Genomic DNA, 12,199 nt, shown 5'->3' on the forward strand with positions numbered 1-12,199 from the left:
CTAGGACGGAGGATTTGAGCTGTAAGGCGGGGTTTGTTACTGCTTCGGTATTTGGTTTTGGGTTTTTCTTTGCAGGTGCTTTTGCATTTGCTTCGGTATTTGCGTTCGCGTTTGCTGTTTCGGGTGATGATGCTTCTCCGCTCTCCAAGTACAATGCTGCGTGTCGATAACGTGCATAATCTAGTGGCGAGGCGACATAGATTATTATTGAGAGAGTTATCATATTTAATATATGTTTTTGACTGTTGCTTTTTTGGGGGCATTGCTTAAAGAAATGGAGAGATCGGGGAGAGCTGGGGAACTTGATGATCGGTTGACTTTGGAGGGTCTGATACCTCGGGATGACGTCGGTCGTTCTTGGTGTAACCATCCTATACTTCGATTTAAACTCTGACTTCATCTTCTCGTACTTCTGCTATGCCATATTCATTTGAGGACTCTGATATCATAGTTTCTTACTTCCTAAATACCCGAAACATCGTATTCGGAAGTGCTTTGATCATTTGCCAGAGGACATACGCCGCATTGACCGTCGCCGGACTACTGTAATGCAGTGGCCGGGGTGTAATATCCGCCTGATCGATGATGGTGTTGACGAGTAGTTCCGGATAATTCTCGCGGAGATACTTAATAACAAGGTCGTATCCATTCGTGACGCCGCCTGCGTGAGATCATATCACATCAGTCCAACCCAACGCACCTTGAATGGGAGGCCACAAACAAGTACAGTAAATAGAAGCGGAAGAGCAAAAGGAAGAGAAGAAGGTCATACCGCTAGTCCACAGATTCCCATCCCTAGCAAGCCGAACCCCATCATCCCACATCCTCGCCTCGGGAAATAACTTCCTCATCTCAGGAACCAACAGTCTAGGCGCCGTGACATACCGCCCCTTCGCAATGCCCGAGTACCCAATAATGTACGTCCCCGTACAGATCCCCAGAATTGATGTCCCCGACGCATAATGCCCGCGTAAGAAATCAAGATGTTCCTCTGCTGGCGGCATGGCTTTCAGCGAGGGGCCCGGTACAATCACGACGTCCAATTTACCCGGTGAAACAGTCTCGTCAGTTGGTTTATCCGTCAATTGGATAGGCATCTGCGCTGTTGCTGTGCTTATACCACCTGCGCCTTCTTGGCCTATATAGTGGATTTGACAAGGCCGGCCCATATCGATTAGGGTTTGTGTGAGCGAGGAGGAGTTGAGGTATTCTGGCGTGGCCATGTAAAGGAGATCTACAGCTGCCAGATCGAGGAGTTGGACGTTTCCTACGAGGAGGACTCCTATTCGGAGGATTCGGGACATTGTCGAGATGAGAGGGCCGATATAGGTTCGAGTTCGGTTGAGTTGTTGGAGTGGTTTGGTCCATTGCTGGAAATTGGTCGGTATATATATTACTGCATTGGCAGCGATACTTCCACGGGTATATTTCTCTTCTGTTCAGCAGGAAAGGCTATTTTCCCAGCTGACAGGTTTTCGTGGTATCGATCCTCCACAGATAGGCGCGATTGCAACTAATCCATGAGATTGAAGCAACGTTCCGCAGGTAAACCTGCACATAACAGCGCAGACGAAGGGAGATGGGTGGCACATGTGCAGCGCACACCAGTCGATAATGGCCCGACGAGTGGTGGCTTGGTTGTCCTCGGGGAGGAATCCGCTCATGGGCGGCTCATATCTCCATCATCGGAAACCATGGTGTTGACCCTGTCCCAGGCAATTTCTGTCCAGACTATGAATTGGGATATGAGTATGGATATGCAGTCAAAGGAGGTATCATCGGACAATCCCCGATGTCTAGACACCAGAGTTCCACTCTACCCCAAACTCCACTCGCACATGCACAGTACACAGTGTGCAGTACAATGAACCATCGAGGTCTCGGGGACAGACTTACACAGAATTTAGAAAAATTTAGAAAAGGTTTGAGGCTCATACAAGGATGTCAGGTCTGTGTCACCGAGTCAAAGATGATGTCTGCCTGAACCCGCAGGCTTCTCTCGGGCCACGCTTCCCCGCATTATCAAACCGAGTCGGCCCACCATCTCGCGAAGTATAAGTCGGAGATCTTCCCGGATTCGGGCTCGGAGTGCACCACTCCGTTTCTCCTCTTCTATGCCTCCTGTATATGACGGAGTACTGTGTTCCTATATCAGGAGGTACACTGTCCGACATGTGTCCAGCTACATGGTCAAGCCTATATAAAGCCCTGTACAGACTATCTTTCTCTATATTCATAGCACCTCAACCCTCAATTTCTAGTTCTCTATGGCTTCAGATGATACTAAGCACAAGGGTTTCGCCCTTGTGCTACAGAATCCCTATCTCTGCGGTGTTGCATCGGTAAGATCCAATCACACATCGATACCGTGCCATAGCTTTTAACACCGAGAAAAACAGTTCTCAACCCTAGGGGGCCTATTATTCGGCTATGACCAAGGCGTCATTAGCGGTGTCATAACAATGGAGTCCTTTGGAGCTCGATACCCGCGCGTATTCACAGATAGTGGATATAAGGGATGGTTCGTATCAACACTGTTACTAGCAGCCTGGTTCGGATCTCTGATCAACGGCCCTATCGCCGATCGAATTGGTCGCAAATTATCGATCAATGTGGCGGTTGTGATTTTTACTATTGGATCCATCATCCAGTGCGCTGCGATGAATATCCCTATGCTCTTTGCTGGTCGCGCTATTGCTGGTTTGGCTATTGGTCAACTTACTATGGTTGTTCCGTTGTATATCTCTGAGGTTTCAATTCCTGAAATTCGGGGAGGCCTTGTTGTTGTGCAGCAATGTAGGTTGTCTCGGGCTTCCATGGTTGGCATAGGATGCATTTACTGACGGGGGTTTAGTATCCGTTACTATTGGAATTCTGGTCAGCTATTGGATCGACTATGGAACAAATTATATTGGCGGTACACGCTGCGCTCCTGATATCCCTTATACGGGTGGAACGACAGCTAAACCTGCCTTTGATCCTTACCATGATGTCCCTTTATCTGGATGCACGGGACAATCAGAAGCGTCGTGGCGTCTCCCTCTCGCCATCCAGATTCTTCCAGCAGTCATTCTGGGTATTGGAATGCTTTTCTTCCCGGATTCGCCGCGTTGGCTATTGATGAAAGAGCGTGATGATGAATCGCTCAATGCACTCTCTAAATTGCGTCGGCAGTCGAGGGATAGTCCTGTTCTTTTGAATGAGTATCTTGAGATTAAGGCTTCTATTATGCTGGAAAATACTTTTGCTCGGGAACATTTCCCTAATTTGTCTGGGTATAGGTTACATGTTGCTCAGGTTCGACTCCTAACCCTTTTTCGTAATTGGGATATATTGACGTTTTCTCTAGTACATGTCCTTCGTGACGACCTGGGCCCGTTTCAAACGGCTGGCTATTGGCTGCATTGTCATGTTCTTCCAGCAGTTTATGGGATGCAATGGTAAGTTCCATTATGTTAATTCTCTGTCTCATGCATAGCATCTAACTCCTAACTTTATAGCAATTATCTACTACGCACCCACAATCTTCGCCCAGCTAGGCCTAGATGGCAACACAACCTCGCTTCTTGCAACTGGCGTATACGGTATCGTCAATTGTCTCAGTACACTCCCAGCGCTATTCTTCATCGACAAAGTCGGTCGTCGAGTTCTGCTCATGGCAGGTGCCACGGGAACCTGCATCTCGCTCGTTATTGTCGGTGGTATCCTGGGTGGCTATGGGGCACGCCTAGTGGATAACAAGTCCGCTGGGTGGGCTGGCATTGCCTTTATCTATATCTACGATATCAACTTCTCTTATTCATTCGGTAAGAGCACCTCGTTCTGGTGCAACTTTTTCCTTTGGGGTTGACTAACGACTGTTTCTATTATAGCTCCCATTGGCTGGGTTCTACCATCTGAAATCTTCAATCTCTCGATTCGATCCAAGGCGATCTCTATTACAACTTCGGCGACATGGATGTGTAATTTGTAAGTTGCTGCTTTTCCAGATAGCTGGTACTATGCTGATATCTTCTGCTTCAAGCATCATTGGTCTTGTCACGCCTGACATGCTCGAATCAATTACTTGGGGCACATACATCTTCTTTGCAGCCTTTTGTTTGCTTGCGCTATTGTTCACTTATTTCTGCATCCCCGAGACACGAGGAAAGGTACATTCGTTCTTCTCCCATCTTTTGATTATATTGTCCTCTCTTATGCGACAATTACTGACTTCTCCTCGTAGACCCTCGAAGACATGGACCTCATCTTTGGCGACACAGCCGCCCACGAAGAAAAGAAACGCATCAAGAACATCGAAGCCGAATTACGCGGAACCCCTATCGAAGAAGATGACGACCTCATGAAGCCAGTCGATCAACATGCAGAGATTGTCGACGTGTAGCTTGCTTACTTTGAAAATATGATATGCAGCAAGATCGTTCATCAACCACACTCAATTCATAAATTGAAGTTCAAGTAATTGCTAATGTTATACCAATGACTATTTCCATTGCTGTTGCTGTTCATTTCATACCAGGTTATCATTTTCCACATGCCCATCCTACAATGCAAGATACACACCCAAAAGAAGAGACACACATCCATAACCATGGACAGGTAACATCAAATAAACCAAAAGAGAGAATTGAATAGAATTTGTGCAATCATTCTGCAGGCGGGAAATTCACCCATTCTGAAAAGTCCATTCCGGCGGGACTATGCATCTGCATCTGCTGTTCGACGGGGAATAAACTCCCGCCGAAACCAGGGTCATTAAATAGCTGCCCGGGGAACGGCATGAAGTTCTGCTGTTGCTGCTGGGGCATCATTTGGAAAGGGGGTTTCTGGTCCTCGTGCTGCTGGGCTCCCTCCGGGAGGATTCCTGGAGCAGAGAGGGCTGATGGGCCGAGGAGTCGGTTGATTACTTCGTAGCAGCGGGTTGCGAAGCGGTTTGTGCCGAGGGAGGGGTGGGTTAGAAGGGCCTTGGTTGTTTCAATGTCTTGGACCCAGGATGCGGCTTCTGGGTTTGACGGGTCTGTCATTAGGAGGACGACTGGGATTAGGCCGGCTTGGAAGAGGAAGTAGCTGGTTGCATTTTAGTCGGGGTTCTTTAGTATTAGGATGGGTGGGTGACGTACAGCATGTACCAGGCGCCTAGTCTGGTGCAGATGAAGTTTTCCATGTACTCTGAGATGGAAGATATGGTTAAACGGGCATTCTGAAGACAGCGCATTCGGCATTCTGTCTCGCAAGGATCTTCGCCTCCTATTTCTGGAGTGCCTGGATTACTGCTACTATGCGGGGCCCAGCGTCTGGCGGCCCACCGGAGAAGAATTGGTCTGTATATCAAAATGGTGAGATTCCAGTTTCTCCATAGCAGACGGTTTCGGACGAGTGCGAAATCGGGGTCTGAATTGGCGGGCTGCGTGGAGAGAGGCCCCTGTGCTTGGTGTTGCAGGTATGATGGAAGACCGTTGTACCACTCTTCAATTGGTTTTTGCAGATTGAGAGTATCTTCGGGTGTGAGACTAGGGCTCGAAATGAGGCGCTGGTAAACGCTATTGGTGAGGAGATGGAAGCGAGATTGAGCGATCAACCCAGAATAGATAGTTGGACCCGGAGATTCGGCGGGGAGAGTGGCTGTTGTAGGGGTCAAGGCATCATCTTGAATATTGAGAACCTGTTTTGCATCCATGACGCTGTCCTCTGGGAGAAGAATAGGTCGCCCAAAGGTTTTGGCGGCACCGCTGTCAAAGATGAATACTCCCCACCACAATCTTCGTCGAATCTCTCTTTGCAGCAGACTGATCTTCCAACCAGGAAACTCCTTATGAAGACCCAGACTCATGGCCATTCGAACCGCCAGACCAAGATAGTTCCATCCGGTATTGGGCTTGTTCCGTTTCTGGGCATAGTTGCTCAGCAACAATAAGCCTTGGACCAATGTAAGGTTACCAGTCTCGAAGACGGATGCCTGCTGCAGGTATCCTCTGGCTTCTTGGTAGAATGTGATATCGAGATCTGAGCTGTCATCGCCAATGCTCCAAGCTCCAAGGGCCAGGATAGTGTTGAGGAGAATGTGCCAAGCCGTCCCATGTGGGCGCAGGGATGGCTCATTGAATTGTGCCCTGAATGTAGGCTCGTGAACGAATGGATAGCTAGTGTGATAGTTGAGGAAGTATGCGTCGATGAAAGCTTGTTCGATAAGCCCTGACGGGGCACTTTCGAGCAGCTGTGCTTTGAGCGGTACACCCCCTGACCTTGCCGAGCGGACAGGTATATTGAGATCGAATCCATGATCAAAAAGTGCTCGCAGTGGTACAACACTTGACGAGGCACCAAAGTAGCCAGCTCCTTCAGGCTTGATAGACAATGCAGCCATGCCGTCGGTCAAATCACCAAGGGTGATTTCCTTCTCGGCCCAGTCAAAGCCATCGGCTTGCTGGGGGAGAGCTTCCGGTGCTGGTTCAGCCCGTTCTGGTTCATGCTTGGCCGGGGTTGAGTGCCTTGAAGAGGACTTGGATGAGGGAGCCTTTGGGGGGTCCGGGTTCTGAAGAAGAGATCGAAGGGTGGCATCCAAATCTCCACCTGGAAACAGCCTTCCTAAAGCTGTTTCAAACGAATGGAGGCGATCTTCAACATAGGTCAAATGTCTGAAGCTGTTAGTATACTCTGTTTATGTCAATTTTCGTAATACTTACTGACGAGTCAGAGGGCTCCTGCTGACTTTGGGGCTGTATATGCATTCCTTGTTCAGCTGTCTGCACTGCAGACAGACTGGACGCTCTTTGGAGCACTATAGAAGCCAGGTTAGAAATGAATGGCCTAGAAGGACTTGTTTAAAAAGCCACCTACTCTTGACTTGCGCAAACGGCATTCATCGCACTATTTCAATGGTCAGAAAAGGTTCTCTTGCTGGGTATGACGGCTAGGTCGATACATACTGCAAATGAATGGGAATCACGAGTGCTTGCCATCTTTATCGAGGCAGTTTGAATTTCTCGTATTATGTACCCAATGCGCTCTGATCATGACATAAAGCGGCAGTCATCTGCAAAGGTAGTTAGAAAAATGATGTTTTTGATATGTTAGTGAATGCATGTGCTTCGCACGAACACCCTAGGATCGCCGCGGGTATCGATGTATAGCACAAGGGTACGGCCAAGGTGGGATATGCATGCACAAAAGACTCATCGAGTAGACTCAAAAACTGGGGGCAGACTCACGATCGGCGCTAAAGTAATCATTGATCTACCTTAGCCTCTTGCAATGCGATGGATAAGACGCATCGAGGGGATGGTGGGGAAGAGGTCAGGTGATGCGTAAAAAACTCGCATTGGTGCCTCAGGCATACACTTTGGACTTTTGATCGAGGTTCCTTCTAGCTGTTTGAGGTTTGAATAACGATATAAGTAAACAAAATGTTGCTTTCGGGCTCCGCTGGGGCTTCTAGATTTGGCTTTTGTGGGGGCATTGCCAGGAGCGTTGGGATTCAGTATAGTAGAAACGAAGTATATATTTTGCAGAAAGAGATCTCTCGTGCCTTATCCCAACCCGGGAAGTTCAATTTCATGGAGGCTGAAGGGAAATCACAGATTAATCCATTTCATTCTTCCTAAGTAAACGTAATTTCCAGAACAGCACAGTAAAACCAGACTGATTTCATTCAATATCATTTCGATATAAATCTTGGCATAGTGGGATAGATGAGGGGCCAATCACAAGCCGCAGACAATTTTTCTCATCACCTCCACGACTCGACCAGCACAGCCAAACAAGAATTTGAGAGTCCGAAACCTGTGGATGATAAGAAGAGAAGCTTGTCATAGATATTCGGAAGCCACAAAAGGCAACACCAGCATTGCATTCAGGCGCAAACATGCCTTCTCAACCCCCACTACCGCCCCTCCTCGCGCCATATGTGACATTATTGCCTGAATCATCTCTGACACTAGCCTCTTCTATCCTCGGTGCAACTTCGAATTGGCTAGTACTGAGGTTCTTGCATGCTGCCCTAAGCTCGCCAAGCCTGAATCCGGCATTCGGCGCAGATGAAACGCAAACTGGGATCAAGAAGAAAGTGGTACTAGTCAGCTTTTTGCGGAGTTTTGATTTCTGGAAGACAGAGGCAAAGCGATTGGTAAGTTTTGTGAAGCTTTAAAATTCAAGAGGCCGGAGATGTCATTACACATTGATTCGGCTTTCTTGCGTTATCACCGATACCTTGATCCATGTACCGCGATTCTCATACTAATGACCTCGACAGGGCCTCGATCTTGGACGTTTGGCAGAAAAGCAGCAATTTGCATTCATAGATGGTTTATCTGAGCTATTCTATGCACCAGACGCATCCACTCCTAATACCTCCCCGGCTGGTCTTGGGAGCAGTCCACGCACAACTCTTCCACTCCGCTCTCCGCCAGGGGTTATGCCTGGAAGGGGTCCACCACCAGCGGCGGCACCCCCGAGAGGGAACATAAGTGTGACGCGAGCCCAGGCAGAGCCGGGCATTGCCAAAAAGCTGCATTTTACTGGTCGTGGTCTCGCAGCTCTCGATCTAATTGAGAAAAATATCATTGCCGTTATTGAACAGCAAAAGTCTTCAGTGGAGGAAATTGATGAGCTAGTTCTCATTTTAGACCAGCCTGACCTACTGCTTGCTGCGACGGGACCAACTATGGGTATTGGAGCGACAGAGATAGCAGAGTGGGTCACAGGGCTACAGCAGGTATAATCACATATCCGTGGAGGAATTAAAAGTGTTACAAGTTACATGACTGACTAATTTTGACAGCATGCACACGCTACGGTTTTAACGCTGGCTACAGATGCCCCGCTCATACACAATGCATCTGTATCAGCAGGACAGCCGGCTACGCCGATTGAGACGGAACATGCGACATTCGCTATTGGGCTGGCGCATCGGGCTAGGTCGGTAATGCAACTCCGCACTCTGGAGACTGGGGCCGCGAAAGATGTGAGTGGGGTGCTCAGGATCAGTCGAGGCGGCGGATGGAGTGCCGGCGAGGAAGAAAGCTGGGAGGAGAAGGAAGTCCTCTACTTCATTCAACGGGATGGCGGCGTCAGCGTGTTTGGTCGTGGGGAATCATAATCCGAGGCTGTATACTATGGGGTTAGGTACTCTCAAAATACGAAAAAGCCATTGAACGTCAACAAGTTCTTCTCTCCATAGGCAACACCTCATACTGATAGAACAGATCATGAAACGTTAGGAAGAGTCTTCACATTGTATCTGTCACGACATGGGAATAATCGCCAGTCATAAGGAAAAAGGAAATTCATGCACGCTTTCCCATGTTTTTTTAATCCAGCTCTTCTCCGTAGAGAAGAGCCCCTCCAACGAAACTTTTCCCACCGTCTCGCAGGTTTTTACTTTGTCATCCTTTGCGTGGCAAAGAGAAACAGACGAGATCGACAGTTGCACACACCAACTCCAGGGGAAAGCGTTAAGATTCCGGAACTGCCATTTGCATTTCGAGTAATGCTAGCCCGTAATGCTAATTCATGTCATGCCAGGATTCCTCCCCATTTCCTATTCCAGCCTCTCCGAAAACGAAAACGCGACGCCGAGCGGACGAAAAAGGGAATCTAGTTGGTCTCGGGGCCACGGGCACCCTTGGGGGTACCGGTCTGGAAGCCGTTCAGGAAGCGGCGGTGGACATCGCGGAGGGAGCGCATGCGGCCGGAGCCGGTGGTCTTGCGGCGCTTAGCCTTCTCACCCCAGTTGACTGTTATCGAAAAAAAAAATCCATGTAAGCCAGCGTTCTCTCATTTTGGTGTCCATGTTCCACATAATGGCTCATCTCATGTCACCAGCATCATCGGAAGGGGTATTTGCGTACACTTGCGGGTCTTGGCGGCAGGGTAGCCACAGTTGGCACAAGTGGACTTCTGGATGTGGAAAGACCGCTTGCCTATAGTCGAAGAAATATCATCGGTTAGCCCTATCTCGTGCGTGTTGGGTGGAAGTCTTCGCCGTGATCGCCAATTCTGTATTTCGACAAAGAACAAAGAAATTTGCGATTTCGGGTCGGATGGGAAGAATCGTGAAAAAATGGTGTAATACGTACCACAACGACGGCAGAGAGTGTGCGTCTTGTTGTGGCGCTTTCCGAAGCTTGAGGTACCCTTCGCTGCAGTGGTTGTTAGTTTTAACTGATTCGAGGTTGCGGAGGATCGCGGTGCGATATTTCGACATCGGACGTACTCATTTTGAATTATGGAACTGCAGGAGAGAGACGGTGTTAGTAAATTGACGGGTAGAGTGGACGCAGAGGAAAGGAACGGCATGCAAACGTACCTGGCGATTCCGTTGAAGGGGCTGGTTGTCGGTGTCGTCGTCGCTAGGCGTATCAGAACTTCCCGAGATCTGGTGATGTGTTGCTAAGCGAGTGCGGTCGGTAGGGCTTGTACCCTGTCCCGTGACCTGGTACCGGTCTAACCCAAAGTGGAACCCTCGTTACATGGTCTGTGCACCAGTGGCTCCACGTGACCAGGTGCTTTTCTACTTGTACAGAGTAGATCGGTGTTCACTCAAATGGTCATTACAATGGTACTAACCTAGTGGATTGTGACCTAAATCCACATACTTAAAAATGAAGTGAAGACTAACATGATGCATTTGTTTACAGTTTTAGCAGCATATGAAGAGGGTATTTTAGTACATCCGAACGCCCATGCAAATGTATGAAGAATGAAGATATCAGAAGTCATCTTTCCCGATAAAATTGGCCATCGGGTCATCAGCAGCCTGCCGCTTTCGCTTATAAGCCTCAAGCTCTTCTTCTGTGATTCCTGACTGAAGCTCCTCCAAAGTTCGCTTCTTTGCATTGGTTTTTGGTTCCTTCTCTTCAATCGGGCTCTTATGGCCAGACTCTTGAGGAAAATCTGCATCATCAGTATGCTCTTCGATCTCGGCATTTGCCTCGAGCATCCGTAGCATGTTGCCCTCTTCCTCAAAGGCTTTCTTTCCGTCTTCACCGGTGCAGTAACTGTTTTTGACAGTGGAATAGCAGCAAGCATATCCCCATTGGAACTGGTACCACCAGCTACCAAAGACTGAAGAGTGGTTGTTGACTATAATGTCCTCAGGATACTTGGATTTGGTCGCTTTCTTGGGTGCGCCCTTGATGGCACCGCTCTCGTCATATTCAACAAAGCGCTCGTTTTCAACGACCATAGTATCGCGCAGAGCACTCGGCTGCGAGTGCTCACCACCACCATATTTATCCAGAAGAGCCTTGCGGTGGGCTTGACGCTTCGCCTCACTATCCTCCTTCTCTTTCTTTCTGAGTACCTCTCCAGAGGTGGGATTGGCCTGGATGTGAAGTTGCGGGTGACCCTTCTCTTGGGATTCCCAGGCATATTGCTGAGCTTTCTCGAATTCCGCAGCATCGCCTGAAGCTCGGACAAAGTTTTCCTCAGCGACAAGTGCTGATGCCTGGTCATCCTGTGCGCCCATGTCTACCATTCGGCGTGTCTTGGGATCGTATTTGGCGGAATCGAGATCCAGATTGAGCAGATATTTTGCGGTGTCTTCTCGAATACGTAGGTTGCGGGTTGCGGTGCTCTGCTGTCGGCCCATGTCGGACTCTTCGGCGTATCGGATATCTTCTTCGGGGCCATCATCGCCATCTTCCCCATTTTGGAGCTTTTTGAGAGCCTGGTCATCCTTTGCCATTTTCTTCAGTGCCTCCATCTCTTCGTATTCTTCGACAACTTGACGATATTCGCTAGCATCGTAACCATTCCATCGGTCTCTCTTGGCATCCCATCCCATATCAACCTTCTGAATAAGCTCATCGGCTTGAATATCTTTGCCAGTCCATTTAGCGCCATGCTTTCGCGGCCGACTGAGGCACTCTTTAGTCTTGTGTGTCATCGCGCCGCAGTTTTCGCATGCGCCTTTGCGGTATTTCGTGGCCGCCGGGCCTGCGCGCTTGCCTCGGTCATACCATTTTGATTGATCGGCACTTGTCTTTTGGAGACGTTGATGCTCGAGGTAGTCGTTGTCTTGATCATCGTCGACGTAGAAGGGTTTCTTCGAGATGAAAGCGGGAATGTATTCGTTGCGCTCTTTCGACGCCACGTCCGCGGGCTTTCGTGACATGGTGCTGGTAATCTGAAAGGGAATGGAGCTGAATGTGAAAGGTAGAAAATGCGGAGTGCAAATAGACCAGCCACCCGCAGCTGTCGC

General features: G+C 48.9%; 6 protein-coding genes across 6 annotated transcripts; 2 read left to right on the plus strand and 4 right to left on the minus strand.

The window, feature by feature from the left end:
• Positions 1 to 455: 455 nt before the first annotated feature.
• On the minus strand, positions 456 to 1,304 carry N7508_005300 (DJ-1 domain InhA-type; the record flags this gene model as incomplete). Its single annotated transcript, XM_058463366.1, has 2 exons — positions 456 to 661; positions 773 to 1,304. 2 exons carry the CDS (start codon positions 1,302 to 1,304, stop codon positions 456 to 458), a joined length of 738 nt encoding a protein of 245 aa, XP_058319844.1.
• A 957-nt stretch (positions 1,305 to 2,261) lies between these two features.
• On the plus strand, positions 2,262 to 4,384 carry N7508_005301 (uncharacterized protein; the record flags this gene model as incomplete). Its single annotated transcript, XM_058463367.1, has 8 exons — positions 2,262 to 2,342; positions 2,400 to 2,796; positions 2,855 to 3,297; positions 3,350 to 3,440; positions 3,501 to 3,806; positions 3,873 to 3,969; positions 4,025 to 4,151; positions 4,226 to 4,384. Coding segments are annotated over 8 exons (1,701 nt in total), but the record flags the coding sequence as incomplete, so codon positions are not given.
• A 262-nt stretch (positions 4,385 to 4,646) lies between these two features.
• N7508_005302 (putative C6 transcription factor (Gal4)) lies at positions 4,647 to 6,959 on the minus strand (the record flags this gene model as incomplete). The annotated part of the gene is made up of 5 exons (XM_058463368.1): positions 4,647 to 5,067; positions 5,121 to 6,635; positions 6,684 to 6,778; positions 6,838 to 6,867; positions 6,927 to 6,959. The coding sequence occupies 5 exons, from the start codon at positions 6,957 to 6,959 to the stop codon at positions 4,647 to 4,649; spliced, it is 2,094 nt and encodes a 697-aa protein (XP_058319846.1).
• Positions 6,960 to 7,861: 902 nt separating this feature from the next.
• N7508_005303 (uncharacterized protein) lies at positions 7,862 to 9,094 on the plus strand (the record flags this gene model as incomplete). The annotated part of the gene is made up of 3 exons (XM_058463369.1): positions 7,862 to 8,122; positions 8,249 to 8,710; positions 8,777 to 9,094. 3 exons carry the CDS (start codon positions 7,862 to 7,864, stop codon positions 9,092 to 9,094), a joined length of 1,041 nt encoding a protein of 346 aa, XP_058319847.1.
• Positions 9,095 to 9,591: 497 nt separating this feature from the next.
• On the minus strand, positions 9,592 to 10,214 carry N7508_005304 (60S ribosomal protein eL37; the record flags this gene model as incomplete). The annotated part of the gene is made up of 4 exons (XM_058463370.1): positions 9,592 to 9,731; positions 9,846 to 9,917; positions 10,074 to 10,136; positions 10,211 to 10,214. The coding sequence occupies 4 exons, from the start codon at positions 10,212 to 10,214 to the stop codon at positions 9,592 to 9,594; spliced, it is 279 nt and encodes a 92-aa protein (XP_058319848.1).
• A 491-nt stretch (positions 10,215 to 10,705) lies between these two features.
• slu7 (mRNA splicing protein SLU7) lies at positions 10,706 to 12,112 on the minus strand (the record flags this gene model as incomplete). The annotated part of the gene is made up of 1 exon (XM_058463371.1): positions 10,706 to 12,112. One exon carries the CDS (start codon positions 12,110 to 12,112, stop codon positions 10,706 to 10,708), a length of 1,407 nt encoding a protein of 468 aa, XP_058319849.1.
• Positions 12,113 to 12,199: the final 87 nt, after the last annotated feature.

Source organism: Penicillium antarcticum, assembly GCF_028974205.1.
Source record: "Penicillium antarcticum strain IBT 31339 chromosome Unknown utg000005l_segment0_segment0, whole genome shotgun sequence".
Classification (NCBI taxonomy): domain Eukaryota; kingdom Fungi; phylum Ascomycota; class Eurotiomycetes; order Eurotiales; family Aspergillaceae; genus Penicillium; species Penicillium antarcticum.